The sequence below is a fragment of the Brachyhypopomus gauderio genome, chromosome 2 (assembly GCF_052324685.1).
Source record: "Brachyhypopomus gauderio isolate BG-103 chromosome 2, BGAUD_0.2, whole genome shotgun sequence".
Taxonomy (NCBI): Eukaryota; Metazoa; Chordata; class Actinopteri; order Gymnotiformes; family Hypopomidae; genus Brachyhypopomus; species Brachyhypopomus gauderio.
Window position 1 is genome coordinate 44089247 of NC_135212.1, and position 22546 is coordinate 44111792.

The 22546-nt window shown below is 44.6% G+C and overlaps 1 protein-coding gene across 3 annotated transcripts; it reads left to right on the forward strand.

Annotated features, from left to right (window-relative positions):
- Positions 1-302: 302 nt before the first annotated feature.
- On the forward strand, positions 303-19703 carry LOC143508347 (immunoglobulin lambda-1 light chain-like). Of its 3 annotated transcripts, none has more exons than XM_076996793.1 (4): positions 303-357; positions 449-774; positions 18552-18585; positions 19179-19703. In XM_076996793.1, exons 1-4 carry the CDS (start codon positions 318-320, stop codon positions 19499-19501), a joined length of 723 nt encoding a protein of 240 aa, XP_076852908.1. In that variant the 5' UTR covers positions 303-317; the 3' UTR covers positions 19502-19703. The 3 variants fall into 3 exon arrangements, with proteins under 3 accessions (XP_076852908.1, XP_076852909.1, XP_076852911.1); XM_076996794.1 differs by lacking the exons at positions 303-357; positions 449-774 and adding exons at positions 11991-12051; positions 12143-12465; XM_076996796.1 differs by lacking the exons at positions 303-357; positions 449-774 and adding exons at positions 17746-17871; positions 17972-18291.
- The last annotated feature ends 2843 nt before the right edge of the window (positions 19704-22546 follow it).

Sequence of the window (22546 nt, forward strand, 5' to 3'; positions counted from 1 at the left end):
TGAGTGACTAATATATGGCAAGAATACTGGTACGTTTAACTATATGTAAATGAAGGAGCTTTTCTGTTAATATGGTAGTGCACTGAAAATAGATTAAAAGATGAGTCACTGTTCAATGTTAATATGTAATAAAATGATTAACATATAGTAAAACAAATAAACCAGTGTAGGACCTCACTTAATGTGTGTGTTGTTGAGAGGCCCCTCCCCATGCCCCTCCTACCTCTCTTATAGCCCCGGCCCACAGTGTCTCCTTCATCTGCTCCTCCAGCCTCTGGTTTCTTCACTCAGAACAGAGTTCAACACACACGGCCAAGATGCTGCCAGCACTCTGCACTCTCTTCACTGCTCTCTCATGTAAGATCTCACCACACTGTAGCTCCTCAACATTTACACACTTCTAATGTAAGGATGAGCTAATGGAACGTGGATGCTGTGTTTACTGCAGGTGTCAGTGGTGTAACCGTGGTAACACAGAGGCCTCCTGTTCTCACGGTGACTAAAGGACAGAAGGCCACTATGGACTGTAATCTGGGTACAGTGACAAATTATGCTGCATATTGGTATAAGCAGCTACCAGGAGGAGTTCCACAGTATGTGCTGAGATATTATCACAGCTGGAGCTCTCCTGAATATGGGTCAGGTTTCTCCTCTCCAAAATTCACATCAACACACTCTTCTAAATCAGACTACAATTTTGTCATTGATAATGTGGAGGTTGGAGACTCTGCATTTTATTACTGTAAGACATATGACAGCTCTGTTAATGAATACGTATCACAGTGATTCACACCATGACAAAAACCTCCTCACTGCTCACATACACTTCTGCTTTCAAACACCATGAGGAACTGACACACGTAAAGACAAACAAAGCACTTCAGACAAAAATTCACATTTACAGGATTTTATTGGCAGTTACATATAATTTATGGAAGGTTTGACTTACATTTAACTCATTTATTTTACATAATAATCCATCCACCACGTGCTGCTTTAATAATATCAGTGTGATCAGATAAATACTAGATCAGTCATATTGTCCAATGGCAGGTTACATGCAGTGTTACAGGACTTCACACTAATATGACACGTGTGTGATCCACTGTACAGAGTGATGGGTCTGTAATTCATGATGACCTCAATTCACACATTACTTCATCATCCCAGAACACCTCCAACACACACACGTTAATCATGTAAAGGAAGTGATGATGAAGACTACGTCTGAATACACTAGTCTGTTAATCCATTCTAAGTGAATATAGATTTTAACTGTATTTTTAATATTTGATCAGGAATTCTTCTACTTACTGAAATAAATGCACTCAGCATGATCAAATACATTGTCATTCAAAATGTGGAATAAAACGTCCTATCTGCTTAATTAAAAATAAAACATGACATATGAAACATTGGAATGACCTGTTTTGGTAATTTCTCTTTCCATACGAATTCCAATTATCTGGGTCAGATTTGTTTATCGCTTTGAACATATGAAGAATTCTGGATATTAATTTGATGATATCTTCAATCTCACGTTCCCAGTGTTATGAGTGATATACAGCTACATATCTCAAAACACTCACAATATGAAGTTTCTTTATTATAATGAGTTTGACATCTGGAAGTTAAACATTAACAACAACATACCAAAACTAAATGTGTTTCTCTAAAAGAAAATTCTTCTCATGTCTATATGGACAAGATAGTAATTTGGTGACTCTGATCTGCTCTTGTCCAGGTTAGAAGATTCATGTACAGATTGTGACGCTGGCGACTGGCTGAAGGACGAGGCACGAGTCCAACGTATTCCCTCAACGTAACGTTTTACTTCACATATAACAACGTGCAGGTAGCGCACAAAAAACACATGTTTACAATGAACACGGTACATCTAGACAACGACGAGCACAGGACACCGCGCGAACGCACAATAAATAGACAAACCACATAAACCCTAAGTGATGACGAGACGAGCCACAGGTGAGACGGATGATCACAGGACATAACCGCACCCACGGAGATCCACAGACGCAGACGACGTAAACACACACCCAAAGGGAGGGGTCGGGGACCAAACGTGACACAGATGAGTTTGTTTTTCAACCCCACCAAGTCAAAAAGTGTTTAGAAATTAGTTTCTTACTTTAACCAGTAAAATCCATAAACTGTGCATATTATTAAAAGAACTCTGAATATGTCCATATTGTGTACAGACAGCACAACTTAAACAAGTTTCTGTTTCACTAATATGATTGATTTGTATTATATTTCAACTTCTGGATTAATCACACAGCTACCTTTGAAAAACATAATACTGAATTATGAAATAAATGCAATAAATGAAATAAATACACAATAATCTCATGAACACTGATGATTCACCATTCAGTAGAATATTTAGAGATTATATGTTGTCTTGTTTATACAGTTACACATTGCATCAAAGTGACCTCCTACAGACCTCCACAGGTCTTAATCCCAAACAACTCAAAACACGTTTTAGAAACTCCAATATGTTGTTAATTCAGAAATATAATGTTCACCACTGTTTGACTATGAAATCCATTTCATTTTGAGACCTGCTAAATAACAAAATCCGTGTCAAACATTATTGATCTGTGAGATACTGAACACATCATTACTTTTAGTGATGATACTGAACACATCATTGCTTTTTTTTGTGGCCCACATCCACTCCCCATCTTTGGAGGACAACTTTGTTTTTATGTACAGATCAAATGATAACAAATCTGTATAATACAGTGCAATAGTGATAACAATAATTGGGGTTAGGTGGACCATAAGAAGATAGAAAAAAGGAGGAGAGAAAAGAGGGATAGAGAAAGTAAAAAGGGAAAAGACAGAAGGGCAGGGGAAAAAACCCCCAGCTCAAATGACCACTGCAATGGTTCACCAACTGCTGCTCCTAAAAGAAGAGCAGAAAGTGAACCTAAGACATACAGCACAAATGACTGTGATGTATGTGTATATGTGAGTGTTTATGTAAGTGCAACATAGGATAAATGTACGGAATGCGCTTACTAGCAAGGGTAGAAAGTTACGACAACATTCCCCCAGAGGCCAGAGCCAGGCAGAGAGAGACCCGGGAATCCCACCCACCTGCGGCCCCTGCAGGAGTAGAGGCGTCCCAGAGCCGCACTTCCTAGTGACCCCCGCACCCCCGGGAGAGGGAGACCCCGGACAGCACCCTCCCAACCAAGGAACGCAGACTCAGGGGACCCAGAGGAAACAGAGCCACCCCCCAGGATGCCCCCCCCCCCCCCCCCCCACCATGGGCCAGTAGCAAGGCCCCAGCGCCACATGCCCCTGAGAGCAACCCATCACCCGACAGGGCCCCCCTCCCGCCGAGGAGCCCCGAGCCGTCCCGGACCACAACCGCCCAGGGGAGTGGGCCCCGAAACCACAAGGCGCCCTCCCTCTGGAGGGGAGAAGTAATCACAGTGGAGCAGCCGGGAGAGGACCGGTCACGACAGCCTCCCGACCCAGAACCAGTTGTCCTCACACATACACTCAACCTCATATATACATTCACCCCCATATATACACCACTACATATACACACTCCATTATATACACCCTCATTATATATACACCCTCACACAACCATATACACATACATACACACACACACACACACCCACACTCACCCTCATGTATAGACCCTCACACATATATACACCTGTACATCCACACAAACATATACACTCCCACACACATTCACCCACACTCATATACACTCTTATGAACATATTTACACTCACAAATGTAAGTACACATTCACCTCAATATATACACACACACCCATATATACCCCCCACAACACGTACACATTCACCCACCTATACAAAAAGAGACAAGGACAAAGACAAGTAACATAAAACAGGAAGATGATAAATCCTGCACCTAACATCCGGAGTCATGCAACAGGCTTGGCTAGGATGTATTAACCAACCTACAACCATGATCTAATAATACCTACACAATACTACTAAGAAGACAAGATAGATTTCACACACCCTATGCACACACTAGTTGCTTGAACAGAACACAGCAGCAGCTACAATCTGATACTGGCTCGACAAGGATCCAGAAGCACAGCGCACTATGTTCATGGTCCATTGCCTCAACTGCCAAGTACTCAGACCACCAAACAAACCTGGACTGACCTTCAAAACAAAGTGACATGGACACACACAATACCTTGCAAGCGTTCTGTCCTGGTCGTGGAACACTGAACCAGCTTTTTACTTTTGCGAGGGCCCTAGAAAATGCATGGGGTTTTGCTCAACCAGTCCACGTGTTTTGTGGATTTGGAGAAGGCATTCGACGGTGTCCTTCGAGATTGCTCTGGGGGGTGCTCCGTGAGTATAGGGTTTTGGGCCCACAGCTATGGGCTATCCAGTCTCTTTACAAACAGAGCAAGAGCTTGGTTCGCATGGCCGGCAGTAAGTCAGACTGGTTCCCGGTGGGAGCTGCACTCCACCAGGGCTGCCCTTTGTCACCGATTCTGTTCATAACTTTTATGGACAGAATTTCTGAGACGTAGCCAAGTGGCAGAGGGGGTTCAGTTTGGTGGCCTCAGGATTCTGCATCTCCTTTTTTCGGTTGATGTGGTCCTGCTATTTGACCATCCAGAGATGGATGTGTGAGATGAGAGTTGTTAAGTTTTTTCAATACTTTTATGAAATGAGGCAAAATCTAACAGAAGCAGTAGTTTTTTCTGTAGTGAATGATTAGTGCTGACGGTGTAAAGAGAAACTTAATCTTCTTCTTAATTATTTTAGCGTTTGTGTTTAAGAACAAAATTGTGTTTAAGAACAAACAAAAACTTTAACAAAGCAGAGTCTCTGAAAATAATTAATTGTGCTGGAATACAGACAATACATGATTCACCAACATGAAAAAAGACAAAAATGAAACAAAAGATAACACTGTAAATAAACACAGAATAAATGTCCTAAAGTCTTATGGAGAATGTTACAACTGTAACTTCATAACTGATTACCAACTTATATTTATACTACAAGTGTTAATGCCAGTAAAAACATAGGCTACAGTACCGGTCAAAAGCTTGGACACATTTACTCTGGTTTTATGATTTTCTACATTTCACACTCACGCAAGATGGCGTCGCGATCGTACCGCGAGGCTCGGCGTCTTACCAGTATTAGCAGTATAATACTTATTTACCTAACTTTCTTCAGTTTTTTCGCGCGAATCACTCACGCGAACTACAGCTACGACAGACAGTCACTTTTGGACATTAATATTCGCAGCACAAACATCGGACTCACGCATCAGTTCGACTTCAACCAGCTTCCTCCAGAACTGATCCGGACACCGGGACCTAGTGAGACACCTCTGCCGACCGGAAGTGCCCGACGCCGGCGACGCAAGCGTAAACAGAGACGGGGTAAGCGTGGAGGTTTGCGTGCTAAGCTAAGGCTAAATCCACACCGGCCGGCGTTACCGAGCAATTTTCTCGCCAATGTTCGCAAACTGACGGGGAAGTTTGGATGAATTAAAGATCTGGACCCTCACACAGAGATGGCTAAGGGACTGTAATTTATTCTTCTTCACGGAAACGTGGCTAAAGGACGAGGTGGCGGACAGCGTGGTGGAACTGGAGGGGCGTGCGTTGTTCAGAGCTGACCGGTCAAAAGAGACCACGGGGAAGACCCGCGGCGGTGGAAACTGTATCTACGTAAATAAAGCGTGGTGCACAGACTCTACTGTAGTGGAGACCCACTGCTCTGCGGACCTGGAGTTCCTGTTCATCAAATGCAGACCCTTCTATCTGCCTCGTGAGTTTAGCTGCATTATCGCGGCTGCAGTCTATGTGCCTCCTGATGCTAATGCTAACTCGGCCATAGAGGCTCTCTGTGCTACCATCAACAGACTGCAAACCATACACCCGAATGGAGCCTTTATTGTGGCAGGTGACTTCAACCACTCTGATTTAAAATCTGCATTGCCAAGATTTTTCCAGAATGTTTCCTGCATCACAAGGGGACAAAAAACCCTGGACAAAGTCTACACAAACGTGGCTGACGCATACAAAGCCAAACCCCACCCCCACCTCGGACTCTCTGACCACATTTCTGTGTTCTTACTTCCCAAATACACTCCAGTCATCCAAAAGATCAAGCCAACAACCAGGACTGTAAAGATCTGGATGGAGGGGGCTGACTCCTACCTTCAGCACCAGTTCCAGCACACTGACTGGAGTGAGTATGCTGCCCGGGCCACCACTGATTCCCACATCCACCTGGACACCTATACTAACTCTGTCCTGGAACACATCAACAACTGTGTGGACAGAGTGACAACACAAAAGACAATAATAACATTCCCCAATCAGAGGCCATGGATGAACAGAGAAGTTCGCTCTTTGCTCAAGACCAGAGATGTGGCCTTCAGGTCAGGGGACCGGGAGGCTTACAGCTCAGCCAGAGCCAATCTGAGGAGAGGAATAGCGACAGCCAAGCACCGTTACAAACAGCGGATCGAGGCGCATTTCACCTCCTCTGACCCTCGGCGTATGTGGGAGGGCTTACACACCCTAACTGACTACAAGCCACCGAGCACGGTGCCACCCACCAACAGTGCTTCACTCCCTGATGAGTTGAACCAATTCTACGCTCGCTTTGACCGGGGTAGTAAGGTGACACCTTTAAAAAACGCTTTCCCATCAGATGGGGATCCGCTTGTAGTCTCCACTTCAGACGTCAGTCGAACGCTGAGCAGGGTGAATGCATGGAAAGCAGCTGGCCCTGATGGTGTATCTGGCCGTGTCCTACGAGCTTGCGCCAAGGAACTCTCAAGTGTCTTTGCGCACATTTTCAATGTCTCACTGGCCCAAGCAACCGTCCCATCCATCTTCAAGTCTGCCACCATTGTGCCAGTGCCAAAACACTCAACTGCCTCGGCCTTGAATGACTTCCGACCTGTTGCACTCACCCCAATCATTTCCAAGTGCTTTGAAAGACTAGTTCTCTCTCACTTGAAAACCCTCTTGCCTGCTACGCTGGACCCACACCAGTTCGCATATCGCAGCAAAAGATCCACTGAGGACGCTATCTCCACAGCACTACACACTGCACTGACCCACCTGGACTGTCAGAACTCATATGTGAGAATGCTCTTTATCGATTTCAGTTCGGCATTCAACACGGTGGTTCCATCCATGCTGATTTCCAAGCTCAACCATCTGGGGCATGGATGGAATTACCGTGCTGAATGCCGAACTGAAATCGATAAAGAGCATTCTCACATCAGCACATAACTTTGTAATTGGATTTCTGACTTTTTGACCAACAGACTCCAGTCCGTTAAACTAGGCAACCTGCACTCCCCACACATCACCATAAACACTGGCGTTCCACAAGGCTGTGTTCTGAGCCCGATACTGTACTCCCTCTTCACCCATGACTGTGTACCGGTTCATGGTTCAAACACCATAGTGAAGTTCGTGGATGACACCACAGTGATAGGCCTGATCACAGACAATGATGAGACAGCCTACAGGGACGAAGTACAGCACTTGTCCTCATGGTGCCATGACAACAACCTGACACTCAACACACACAAAACAAAGGAGCTCATCATAGACTTCAGGCGGACGAGGAAACAAGCACATGCCCCCATCGTCATAAGCGGAGCTGCAGTGGACCAGGTGTCCAGCTTCAAGTTTCTCGGACTCCACATCTCCAATGACCTCACCTGGTCCTTGAACTCCTCTGTCCTCATCCAAAAGGCATGGCAGCGCCTCTACTTTCTTTGCAGCCTCAAGAAAGCTCACCTGGCTCCCAAGATCCTGGTGAACTTCTACCGCTGTACCATCGAGAGCATACTAACCAACTGCATCTCTGTTTGGTACAGCAGCTGCCACGCTGCAGACCGCACAGCACTCCAGCAAATGGTAAAAACAGCGCAGCGCATCATTGGCACTGACCTACCCACAATGGAGGATATCCACCGCAAGCGCTGCCTGGGCAGGGCGAGAAACATCATCATGGATGTTACCCACCCAAGCCACAGACTCTTCAGCCTCTTACCATCTGGCAGGCGTTACCGGAACATCCGTTCCCGCACCAGCAGGCTAAGGAAGAGTTTCTTTCCTGAAGCGGTTATCCTCATGAACACTGCACAGTCACTTTAAACGTCACACAGCATTGCACAACCTTTCTCTGCACCTCCTATGCACTGTTAACATACCTATAACCAAGTCATAGTACTGTTCTGCTGTATATTACACAGACTATATTACTGTATATACCATATAACTGTATTATATTCTGTATTATATTCTATATTACATTCAATTGTACATTTATATTTACAAATCAGCACTACCGCACTTTCTGTAAATAATGTTTTCTATTGCACTCTGGTTAGATGCCAACCACATTTCATTGGGGCGTACTTGTACTTGCACAGTGACAATAAAGTTGAATCTAATCTAATCTAATTTCACAAAACATGTAGTTGTGAGACCATTGAAATAAGACATATGTGACAAAACTGTTAGATAAATATTGATTATCTTGATGTGTAACGCTCGGGCCAGGGCGAAGGATGAGACACGGAATCCTCCGTATGACTGACGTCACTTTTATTGTTACGAATAATTGCGCTTGGTTGCGCACAGCGAACATACACAAACACACAGCAACGTGTAGACTTAGACAACGACGAGCACAGGACACTGCGCGAACGCACATTAAATAGACAAACCACATTAGCCCCACGTGATGACGAGACGATTCACAGGTGGGACGGATAATCACTAGACGTAACCACCACCACGAAGATCCACAGACGCAGACGATGACACGTGGACAACGTAAACACACACCCAAAGGGGAGGGGCCGGGGTCCTCAACGTGACAGACGCCCCCTCCAAGGGCACTACCCATCCCGGGGTGCCAACAGGACCGAGTGCCTCGAACCCACGACGATGGACGGATCCGGTGCGCTCCGTCCTGCGTCTGGGAGGTGATTGCCCTCGGTGAGGCGTCCACCACGGACCGCCTAGAACACCCTCCCTGGGAATACAGGGGAGAAGACGTTAGACAACGGCATGGTCACAAACACACAGAGAGGCACGCTTACACACATAAGCACAAAAGGGAAAAAGGGGTTTGGTACACATACGGGTAGACTCACAAACACGTAACAGGTGCCAGGCTACGCGCCAGGAGGAGAGCTAGGAGGGGAGAGAGACCGGGAGCTGCCGGGGCTGCGGCGGAAGGTCCTCCTCCCGTCTTCGCTGCGGACCCACCGCTAGGTGCAGTACGGCCGGCGGACTTGCCGGGTGCAGCTCGGCCGGCGTAGGCGCCGGGTGCAGCGCGGCCGGCAGACTCCCCAAATGGATCGCTTGGGGAGTCCCCTTCGGTCTCCATGTCCTCTTCGTCCTCGCTCCGGTTCCACTCCATGGACTGCTCCGGGCTGCCACCCTGGGAGCAGTCCATCTCCTCTCCTCCGGAGCGATTGGAGAACGGAGTCCACCTCCCCTACACAGTCCCAGCTGAACACTCAGAGGGAGGCGGACTGCCCTCCCCCTCTGAATAGAGGTCGCTGTCCGTGCACTCTGCGACACCCGAGTGCATGGACAGAGGATGGTCTTCCTCCTCGTATACAGCGGGGTAGGCGGAGCACTCCGACGGTGGGTACTCCCCTTCGCCATCTTCCTCCCCCTCCTCGCCGGTGGGAGAGGGACCTACGGGCGGAGGGAGGTAGTCCTCCTCCTCTGACTCCTCCACCTCCTCTTCACCGTAGTCGCTCACCGACGGGGGGTAGGCTTCCTCCCCTTCCCCACCGTAGTCAACGGTGGAGGCATCGCATAGCGATGGAGGGTAGGCCTCTTCCTCTTGCTCCTCCTCCTCCTCGGAGTCCCCTTCCCCAAACTCGCTCTCTGAGGTGGACTCGGTAACCCCGCAGACGCAGGAGCCCACCCTCAGAGGCGAGAGGGCGCGGGGCGGAGGAGAGTGTCGCTCCCTCCAAATTCGCCACGTGCCCTGGCGGAGGGTCTTCGCCAGCTCGGGGTCCCCTTCCTCTAGCCACCGGGCTGAGGCCAGCTGGAAGGTGCACACCGGGTCCTCTTCCAGCTGCACCAGCGTCTGGGGTTTCTCCTCCTCCCCAAGCCCGCCCTCTGGTGGCCTGCCTGCCCCGCAGAGCTCAGGGACGCTTACCCGTATGGGCAAAAGTCCTCGGGAAGGAGAGGGATGTCTCTCCCGCCACACCCGTGCAGCAGTCTGGCGGTATTACTCCGCCAGCTCTGGGATAGCGGTTTCCCAAGCCGCACACAGTAAGTAGGCACACTCAGGGTCTGACTCGAGCTGCGCCAGGGTCGGCATGGATCTGTGGCGTGGGGGGGAGGAAGAGGCGCGGTGATGCCGTTTGTTGGGCTTCTTTCCCTTCTTAGGCTTGGTTTTGTAGCCTGTAGCCGTTGGTGTCTCGGACGGCTCGTCGTTCTGTGACGCTGGGCCCGGGGCGAAGGATGAGACACAAAATCCTCCGTATGACTGACGTCACTTTTATTGTTACGAATAATTGCGCTTGGTTGCGCACAGTGAACATACACACACACACACACACAGCAACATGTAGACTTAGACAATGACGAGCACAGGACACTGCGCGAACGCACATTAAATAGACAAACCACATTAGCCCCACGTGATGACGAGACGATTCACAGGTGAGACGGACAATCACTAGACGTAACCACCATCACGAAGATCCACAGACGCAGACGATGACACGTGGACAACGTAAACACATGCCCAAAGGGGAGGGGCCGGGGTCCTCAAAGTGACAAGATGTTAGATTATTCAAAGTAACTCTTCTATACTTAGACAACAGCTTTGCACACTTGGTGTTCTTTCAAACTGCTTCATGAGTCCAACATATATGATGCTTCTCCATCAGTCTTGAAGACATTCTCACATATGCAGAGAACTTGAGGTGAGAAATTAAAGTTTGGAAAATAAATACAAATAGCTGAACATTGTGTGTGTTTTGAAAATGAATTCATATGTAGTCAAAGAACAGTCACAGTACGGAGGCCCCCTGTTGGCCACCTCCATCTGCAGCGGCGGTATTTCATGTTGTCCTGTTGTTGAGTTGTGTTCATTGTTACGGTCCTCACGCGGGTGGGCGGGGCCTATTAGGATACACGACACCTGACGGTCATTTGTCTATATATGTCATATCTTTGTACCAGTGGACTGCTAGTTATTGTATCTTTAATTTGGATTATGTTACGGGTTTTTAAATCCCCCCTTTGTCCTGACGTGATCGCTTCCTTTTTTATTTGCACTCCTTGGCCGTCACAAGAACTTTCCTAAATTATTAATTATAGAATCAAATTTAAGCACAATAAACTAGTTTCAGTATAATTATGCATTAGATCAAATGCCTTTATTACTATTAATTTATACACCAGTCTGGTGTATTCAAACAAGGTGACATTTTTTTCTGACACAGCAGACATTTAAGATGAATATTAAGTAAATAGTAATATGAATATTACTGTAACCTAGGGGAGTTTAGGACCACACAGAGGGGCTCACATAGATGATTCCCCAAGAGATTTTACGCTCCCCTAATCATAGTGAACCTCCTCTCTCACTCCAGAAGCACCTGCAGAATACTGGTACGTTTAGCTGTATGTAAATGAAGAAACTTTTCTGTTTATATGTAAATATGGTAGTGTGCGGAAAAATAGATTAAAATATGAGTGACTAATATATGGCAAATCACTGTAGCCTACAATATGTTATTAATATGTAATAAAATCATTAATATATTGTAAAACAAATAAACCAATGCAGGATCTCACATAAGGTGTGTGAGGTTGAGAAGCCCCTCCCCATGCCCCTCCAACCTCTCTTTTAGCCCCGCCCCACAGTGTCTCCTTCATCTGCTCCTCCAGCCTCTGGTCTCTTCACTCAGCACAGAGTTCAGCACACACGGCCAAGATGCTGCCAGCACTCTGCACTCTCTTCACTGCTCTCTCATGTAAGATCTCACCACACTGCAGCTCCTCAACATTTACACACTTCTAATGTAAGAATGAGCTAATGGAACGTGGATGCTGTGTTTACTGCAGGTGTCAGTGGTGTAACCGTGGTAACACAGAAGCCTCCTGTTCTCACGGTGACTAAAGGACAGAAGGCCACTATGGACTGTAATCTGGGTACAGTGACGGGCAGTGTATACTGGTATAAGCAGCTACCAGGAGGAGTTCCACAGTATGTGCTGAGAAATCACCACAGCTGGAGCTCTCCTGAATATGGGTCAGGTTTCTCCTCTCCAAAATTCACATCAACACACTCTTCTAAATCAGACTACAATTTGGTCATTGATAATGTGGAGGTTGGAGACTCTGCATTTTATTACTGTCAGACATATGACAGCTCTGTTAGTGAATACGTATCACAGTGATTCACACCATGACAATAACCTCCTCACTGCTCACATACACTTCTGCTTTCAAACAGCATGAGGAACTGACACACGTAAAGACAAACAAAGCACTTCAGTCAACAACTAACTCACATTTACAGGATTTTATTGGCAGTTACATATAATTTATGGAAGGTTTGACTTACATTTAACTCATTTATTTTACATAATAATCCATCCACCACGTGCTGCTTTAATAATATCAGTGTGATCAGATAAATACTAGATCAGTCATATTGTCCCATGGCAGGTCACATGCAGTGTTACAGGACTTCACACTAATATGACACGTGAGTGATCCACTGAACAGAGTGATGGGTCTGTAATTCATGATGACCTCCATTCACACATTACATCACCATCCCAGAACACCTCCAACACACACACGTTAATCATGTAAAGGAAGTGATGATGAAGACTATGTCTGAATACACTAGTCTGTTAATCCATTCTAAGTGAATATAGATTTTGACTGTATTTTTAATATTTGATCAGGAATTCTTCTACTTACTGAAATAAATGCACTCAGCATGATCAATTACATTGTCATTCAAAATGTGGAATAAAACGTCCTATCTGCTTAATTAAAAATAAAACATGACATATGAAACATTGGAATGACCTGTTTTGGTAATTTCTCTTTCCATACGAATTCCAATTATCTGGGTCAGATTTGTTTATCGCTTTGAACATATGAATAATTCTGGATATTAATTTGATGATATCTTCAATCTCACGTTCCCAGTGTTATAAGTGATATACAGCTACAGTTGTGATCAAATTTATTCAACCCCCACTGAAATAAAGTGTTTTGGCCAGTTTGACATTGATTTTGATCATTTCAGTCATCTTATTTACAATTATATCAAAGAGGCACTTATAAATTAGACAAACATAACATAATATTTATGATGGAATAACCACAAATGTCTTTACTGTGCTCACATCATTATCAGTTTTATTCAACCCCCTAGTGACATTATTTTTTAGTACTTAGTACAACATCCTTTTCCAGTTATGACAGCTTTCAAGCGTGAAGCATAGCTTGACACAAGTGTCTTACAGCGACCTATGGGTATCTTAGCCCATTCTTCATGGGCAAAAGCCTCCAGTTCAGTCACATTCTTAGGCTTGCGCACTGCAACTGCCTTCTTTAGGTCCCACCAGAGGTTCTCAATTGGATTTAAGTCTGGTGATTGCGATGGCCACTCTAGAATGTTCCAGCCTTTCATGTTCAACCATGCTCTAGTGGACTTGGATGTGTGCTTCGGATCATTGTCCTGTTGGAAGGTCCAACGTCTCCCAAGCCGCAGGTTTGTGACTGACTCCATCACATTTTCCTCCAAGATCTCCTGGTACTGAAGGGAATTCATGGTACCCTGCACACGTTGAAGCTTTCCTGTACCATTAGAAGCAAAACAGCCCCAAAGCATAATTGACCCCCCGCCATGCTTCACAGTAGACAAGGTGTTCTTTTGTTCATAAGCCTGGTTCTTCCTCCTCCAAACATAGCACTGGTCCATTGGCCCAAACAATTCTAATTTAGTTTCATCTGACCACAGTACACTGTTCCAAAACCTTTGTGGCTTGTCCACATGACTTTTGGCATACTGCAGTCGACTTTTCTTGTTCTTTGGAGTCAGCAAGGGGGTGCGTCTGGGCGTTCTGGCATGGAGGTCTTCGTTATGCAGTGCGCGCCTTATTGTCTGAGCTGAAACTTCAGTGCCCACATCTGACAGGTCTTTTTTCAGTTCCTTAGCAGTCACGCGGGGATTTTTCTCCACATTACGCTTCAGGTAGCGCACAGCAGTCGCGGTCAGGATCTTCTTTCTGCCACGACCAGGTAACGTTTCCACTGTGCCCTTTAACTTGAACTTGCGAATGATACTTCCGATAGTGTCTCTTGGAATATTTAACAACTTCGCAATCTTTTTATATCCATTGCCATTCTTGTGAAGAGCACTAACCTCTTCTCTTGTCTTCTGGGACCATTCTCTTGCCTTCACCATGCTTGGAAACACACCAGTAGATGTCTAGAAGGAGCTGAGTATCACAGTCCTTTTAAATCTGCCTAATTGGTGCTTATCATGCTTGATTGCTGCTCGTTGACATCCACAGATGTTTTCAATACCTGATGGAAAACACTGGAATGAACCTCTGTTCTTAGGAGTGGTAGTCGTAAAGGGGTTGAATAATTGTGTCAATGAAGAAATCACAAAAAGGCCATTTAATACTTTATGACAAAAAAAATTGATGCTATCTTAGTTGCATTTAGTTCTTTAACAAGTCCTTGTAAGATTTCATTATGAACACAATTACAAATGTGCACTGAATTCCATAAAACCCTTCGCAGCATTGGGGGTTGAATAAATTTGATCACAACTGTATCTCACAACACTCACAATATGAAGTTTCTTTATTACAGTGAGATTGATATCTGGAAGTTAAACATTAACAACAACATACCAAAACTAAATGTGTTTCTCTAAAAGAAAATTCTTCTCATGTCTATATGGACAAGACAGTAATTTGGTGACTCTGATCTGCTCTTGTCCAGGTTAGAAGATTCATGTACAGATTGTGACGCTGGCGACTGGCTGAAGGACAGGGCCGGCGCCACGGGGGGGCGAATGGGGGGCGAATGGGGGGCGAGGTGTCCCGCCCCCTCAATGTAAAAAATAAGACCCATTTATTTTACAACAATCGCTACATGGTGCCCTCTCGGCCGCTCGACAATCGTTACACGCACCCCCCCCCCCCGCTCAACAACCTACGTTCGCCACCCAACCCCCCCCCCCGCTCAACAACTTACGTTCGCCCCCCCCGAAATTTTCTGACGCCCCCTCACTGTATATGTTCTGGCGCCGTCCCTGCTGAAGGACGAGGCACGAGTCCAACGTATTCCCTCAACGTAACGTTTTAGTTCACATATAACAACGTGCAGGTAGCGCACAAAAAACACACGTTTACAATGAACAAGGTACATCTAGACAACGACGAGCACAGGACACCGCGCGAACGCACAATAAATAGACAAACCACATAAACCCTAAGTGATGACGAGACGAGCCACAGGTGAGACGGATGATCACAGGACATAACCGCACCCACGGAGATCCACAGACGCAGACGACGTAAACACACGCCCAAAGGGAGGGGTCGGGGACCAAACGTGACACAGATGAGTTTATTTTTCAACCCCACCAAGTCAAAAAGTGTTTAGAAATTAGTTTCTTAAAATCCGTAAACTGTGCATACTATTAAAAGAACTCTGAATATGTCCATATTGTGTACAGACAGCACAACTTAAACAAGTTTCTGTTTCACTAATATGATTGATTTGTATTATATTTCAACTTCTGGATTAATCACACAGCTACCTTTGAAAAACACAATACTGAATTATGAAATAAATGCAATAAATGAAATAAATACACAATAATCTCATGAACACTGATGATTCACCATTCAGTAGAATATTTAGAGATTATATGTTATGTCTTGTTTATACAGTTACATATTGCATCAAAGTGACCTCCTACAGACCTCCACAGGTCTTAATCCTAAACAACTCAAAACACGTTTTAGAAACTCCAATATGTTGTTAATTCAGAAATATAATGTTCACCACTGTTTGACTATGAATTCCATTTCATTTTGAGACCTGCTAAATAACAAAATCCGTGTCAAACATTATTGATCTGTGAGATACTGAACACATCATTACTTTTAGTGATGATACTGAACACATCATTGCTTTTAGTGATGATACTGAACACATCATTACTTTAAGTGATGATACTGAACACATCATTACTTTTAGTGATGATACTGAACACATCATTGCTTTTTTTTGTGGCCCACATCCACTCCCCATCTTTGGAGGACAACTTTGTTTTTATGTACAGATCAAATGATAACAAATCTGTATAATACAGTGCAATAGTGATAACAATAATTGGGGTTAGGTGGACCATAAGAAGATAGAAAAAAGGAGGAGAGAAAAGAGGGATAGAGAAAGTAAAAAGGGAAAAGACAGAAGGGCAGGGAAAAAAAACCCCAGCTCAAATGACCACTGCAATGGTTCACCAACTGCTGCTCCTAAAAGAAGAGCAGAAAGTGAACCTAAGACATACAGCACAAATGACTGTGATGTATGTGTATATGTGAGTGTTTATGTAAGTGCAACATAGGATAAATGTACGGAATGCGCTTACTAGCAAGGGTAGAAAGTTACGACAACATTCCCCCAGAGGCCAGAGCCAGGCAGAGAGAGACCCGGGAATCCCACCCACCTGCGGCCCCTCCAGGAGTAGAGGCGTCCCAGAGCCGCACTTCCTAGTGCCCCCCGCACCCCTGGGAGAGGGAGACCCCGGACAGCACCCTCCCAACCAAGGAACGCAGACTCAGGGGAACCAGAGGAAACAGAGCCACCCCCCAGGATGCCCCCCCCCCACCATGGGCCAGTAGCAAGGCCCCAGCGCCACATGCCCCTGAGAGCAACCCATCACCCGACAGGGCCCCCCTCCCGCCGAGGAGCCCCGAGCCATCCCGGACCACATCCGCCCAGGGGAGTGGGCCCCGAAACCACAAGGCGCCCTCCCTCTGGAGGGGAGAAGTAATCACAGTGGAGCAGCCAGGAGAGGACCGGTCACGACAGCCTCCTGACCCAGAACCAGCTGTCCTCACACATACACTCAACCTCATATATACATTCACCCCCATATATACACCCCTACATATACACACTCCATTATATACAACCTCACACAACCATATACACATACATAGACACACACACACCCACACTCACCCTCATGTATAGACCCTCACACATATATACACCTGTACATCCACACATATACACTCCCACACACATTCACCCACACTCATATACACTCTTATGGACATATTTACACCCACAAATGTAAGTACACATTCACCTCAATATATACACACACACCCATATATACCCCCCACAACACGTACACATTCGCCCACCTATACAAAAAGAGACAAGGACAAAGACACACATTCATCCAAATTAACACACCTTCAGAGGCAGGGCAAATCTAATCCTAATTATTTAGTTTTTAAAACCTTGCTAAATTAAATTTATTTATCATATCTACTTTTCCTCTGTGAAGAGTTAAAAGTCTTCTTAAGGACTGAGACAGGAAAAGAGACTTTGTGTGGAGTGGGGTGGATCTGAGGTTGAGTAGTTGAGGGTGTGGCTGAGGGCGTGGCACGGCTTACAGCCCCTCCCCCAGACTTATAAAAGCTTCTTCCACTCTCTCATCCTCAACTATCACCCTTGTGATCTCCATGACAACATGCTGTCAAGCCTGTGTGTTCTCCTGCCTGCACTCTCATGTAAGATATCTCTCCCTCGCTCACTTTCAACAGATATATTTGCTTCTGATTCTGTTGAAAATTATGGTATTCTTATTCGATGTGTTGTTTTTTGTTTCAGGGGTCAGTTCGCAGAAAGTAGTCACACAAACCCCTTCAGTACTAACAGACAAAGGACAAACTGTTACCCTGAACTGCAATGTTGCAAAGGATGATGACTATGTCTCCTGGTATAAACAGATCCCACAAGCAGCTCCTCAGTTTGTTCTGAGGTTCTATCATTCACACAGCTCCCCTGACCTATATGGAGATTTTCCAGCTCAACGTTTCACATCTAAGGCGTCTTCAGACATAAACTACCAGTTAATAATCAGTGATGTGGAAGCAGGAGATTCTGCCATGTATTACTGTGGGACATGGGACTCCTCTGTCAGTCAAGCTGTATCCACAGTGATTCACACCATGACATAAACCTCCTCAATGATCATGTCTGCTCTTCACCCGACACCCGTGTTGTCTACAGAACTGATTCTCCTGAGCAGGACTGGTGAATAACCCCGACCAAACAGAGTTGTGGAATAAATCCAGACTGATGTGGGAGTGTAAGGGAATGTGTTAAAGACACACTTCACCATCACTGTGTTCACTCCTGAAACTGAGGAGGTTCTTGTACGAGGGAGGACGTGAAACGTAACACTGTGGTATTCGGCCAAGGAACAACACTGAAGATCACTGGTGAGTTTTCCTCCTTTCTCTTGTTTCTGTAGTACTCAGTGATTTAAGATGTTGTTCTGGAGTGCATAAATGTCATTGAACATTTTGGGATAATGGCACGTTTTTGTTTATTAATTTAAAGAGCTTTACAGTAGCCATAGACACAGCTGGAATGAACAGATGTATTGACTTTAGATAATAAACTCTTCACCTACTCCAGCAAACACTGATTTAGTAAAACTGCTAATGTGACTGAATTTTCACAGAAACAGACATTTCAGCAATGTTTGAATTATATTTCAGTCTTCATGATGATTATAGGTAGTAGTGATTATAGGTTGGGTGTTAACCTGAAATTCCTGGAACATTCCTCAAAGATTGTTATACTGTGAGTTAATTTTGAACAGTTAATACAAATTCATCTACTTATGGTTTTATATAACTGGATTCATATGATCTCTGTCTTATTAAGACACAGGTAAATAAAGGCAAAAGCTTCTTTATCATGAATACATTCATTCATTTCTATCCTAGATGGTTGCCTGGGTTATTCAGATAAAGTGTGAACTTTCCTCCGTTGACAGTATTTTTTCTCCAAACTTCTCTCTGATCAGACACTGCTCTGCCGCCTCCTGTTCTGACCCTCTTCCCTCCGTCCAGTGAAGAGCTGAAGTCTGATAGGGTCACTCTAGTGTGTGGGGCCAGTGACATGGCCACTGGCTTCTCTGATGTGCGCTGGCTCGTGGATGAGAACCCAGTCACCAGTGGAGTCCTCACTGGTTCTGCACAGCAGCAACCCAATAACAAATTCACACTGAGCAGCTATCTGACCATCCAGAGCTCAGAGTGGAAAAACGACAAGACCATAACATGTGAAGTATCTGCTGGATCTCAACTTGCATCAAGGAAAATTCAGATGTCTAAATGCCTTGTGTGAACCAGATGAGAGTTGTTACATTTTTCAATACTTTTATGAAATGTGACAAAAACTAACAGAAGCAGTAGTTCGATCTGTAGTGAATGATTAGTGTTGACAGTATAAAGAGAAACTTAATCTTCTTCTTAATCATTTTAGCATTTGTGTTTAAGAACTAAATTGAACTTTAATAAAGTGCATAATAAAATAGTGTCTTTGAAAATGTTTCATTGTGCTGAAATACAGAGAGTACATGATTCGCCACAGGATTATATTACATTAATGTCCTCTATATTGAATTAAAATCTAAAAAAATAAATGCACATTATAATCTGAACAACTGTAAATGTATCATGCTAGTGTACAAAATGTTCAGATTCTTTTTTTCTAATTCAGCATTCGCACTATGAATGGTAATATTGATCACCAATAGGGGGCAGTGCAGGACCACAGAGAGGAGCGCTCGTGGAGATTTCCCCTACAGATTACACACTCCATTAATCAATGTTAACCTCCTCTCTCACTCCGGATACACCTGCAGAATACTTTTAGCTCTATGTAAATGAAGAGAGTTCTCTGTTTCTGAGTGGGAGAGACAAGCACATTTTATAGTTAGTCTATAGCCTAATATATATATTAGTACTATATACTGTATATACTATATACTATATAGCTACTAAAGGTTTAGTGGTTTTACTGCCGAGCTAGAAGGATATGATTGTGAGAAGAGAAACAGTAATAGTAGTGTGTATGTCAGAATAATTGTAATGTTTCTGAGCTTCAAATAAGCTGTTGCAAACAGTGACTGTTCCTGCAAACATGCAGCAACAACCTTGTTCACAGTGGAATAAGTAACATGTACGTATGTACAAATTACATATGCATGTCTGTCAGGTCCTTTCATATGTAACTATATACATGAGGGTTTCCACCACAGTCTGTTTACTATCGTATTCAAGAACCTTTCCCCATATATCCATGAATCTATCTCAGTCCTACAAAGATGAACAGGAATAGTTATTTCTTTCTAAACAATCTCTTTTGATGACCATGGAACATGTGCATGTGTCTGTCCTAAAGTCTGCAGGCTCAGAGACTCTGCAGCACATCACCAGTAGATGGAGCGCTTACTCCAATATACCCAGCTGTCCCTGTCTGACCTGATCGTTCAACTATCACACGCAGAAATGCTCCGTCAGGCAAATGATTCAACTGTCAACCTGGTGACAGAATGGGAAATGTGTGAGAAGGATTCATAGGATACAATGTATATTATTGTATACCATATAGTATAATAAATATCTAATCTGTCAGCTTTTAACTCAGAGGCTCTCATTTTATCAGTCAGCTCTTAAAGCATATTTCCAAAATCAATGTACATTACACCCACACACAGAGGTACAAAAAGCGTTAATGTCCTCAAACACAGCCAGAGCAGTCTTAACCAGTCTTATTCAGTCCTAGCTGTGGTTCCTTCTGGACTCTCAACAAACAAACAAAGGCCATATGAACAACACGCTGAAACGATGCAGTCATGCATCCTGAGACGCATCAACACACACACATTCGCTGACGTGGCTCCAGTTCACAAGAGTTACCACAAGAGGGCAGTGTTGTTCAATGTTTGGTGAACAGTTGAACAAAATACAGTACTAGCAATATAATATCGTAGTATTCTTAAAATCAAATAACTTCAGGATGTCTTATGGCTCATTAATTAACCTCTTTGTGCAGTAGCGCCCTCTAGCGATCCCGTCGCTAGAGGGCAATATAATAAGCAACCCTGCTCATTAGCCAGCCAAACTACCGCAGATCAGCACACAACAAAATACACATGATGTAGTGTCGTGGAAATTTTCTGAAAATGGATGAGGACTTGGACGTGGTTAAAATGATTAATTTATTAAAAGATACAAAAACATTAAAAAGGACAAAAGACAGACACAAACATAAGAGTCTCGTCTAGAACAAGAACTCTGAAAGCAAGGGGGCAGTCCCCCTGCTTATATACTATCAGACCCTCCAGAATTTGGCGATGTTGCGATTTGCAACTTCAACGCAAATTCAAGCAAACCCTGTGAATTCAGGGCGGTGTTGCAACTTCAGCCAATCACCGCAACTTTCCCGCAAATTTGACCAATCACTGATGTCGTCTTGATGTGACGTCGACAAACACCCGCCTTACTTCCGTGTATACGTTCAAGAGGAGCAGACTGAAAGCAACATGAGCGAACGTTTCACACTTGCCCACGAAAATAACGGCAAAAGATCGGGAAAAGCAGCATCCCAGTATACTACATGAAAGCGGGGGTTCAGTGTTTTATTGTTTCACAACGACGGGTTCATACATGTATTTCCACCAAGTTTAACCTTTCTAGCACCAGCCCATCCACTCCAAGTGATTTTAATAGTCTTTTAAGAGACGGAAAGTCCACTGCCACCGAGCTGTTGCACTTCGAGGGATCATTTCAAGAAAGTGAGAGGGATCATTGTGCATTCTCTGTCCCAACACCTGTGTTTCAGGGGCGGGGCATACAAAAACTTGAGAGCACTGGCGTAGGGGAGGGGCACGCAAGGCACGCACTGCGGGGGGGCCGCGAACACAGGTGGGCCCCGCCTTAGGACGAGTTTGTTGTTTAGTCATCGTCCTGGGTGATGTTAAGCCTGGTTTATTCACGCTATTTTCCTGACAACGCTGGGCGGGGCCATATTGGTTGACTTTGTGTTCGAACTTCCGGTGCTACGTATACGCTGATACCGATTACAAGCAAAACGACAACAAACACAATATGACTAGCATAATATGTTCAGTTAGAGCAGAGGTGGCCAAGTGTAGGGGGGGAGTGTAAATTATTAGCGGGGCGGATGTAAAATGGACACAAATTAAGTATTAAGTAAAAAAAAACAAGCACAAACTTTGATATAAACATATGGCGTGATATGCTTCAGGACTTTGTCACGTTTGGAGCACACTACAAGCTCTGTTATGTACGCAACTGTTGTTTTCTATGTGAAAAGTGTATAAACTCCGTTATTAACACTCGTTACAACGCCACTGACCTGCGC

What these genes read in the sequence shown, in the direction of transcription:
- LOC143508347 (XM_076996793.1), top strand. Translation starts at nt 318, where the DNA reads ATGCTGCCAGCACTCTGCACTCTCTTCACTGCTCTCTCAT. An exon ending in TCTCTTCACTGCTCTCTCAT is followed by an intron (nt 358 to 448) that starts GTAAGATCTCAC and finishes TGTTTACTGCAG; the next exon opens with GTGTCAGTGGTGTAACCGTG. An exon ending in ACAGCTCTGTTAATGAATAC is followed by an intron (nt 775 to 18,551) that starts GTATCACAGTGA and finishes CGTAACACTGTG; the next exon opens with GTATTCGGCCAAGGAACAAC.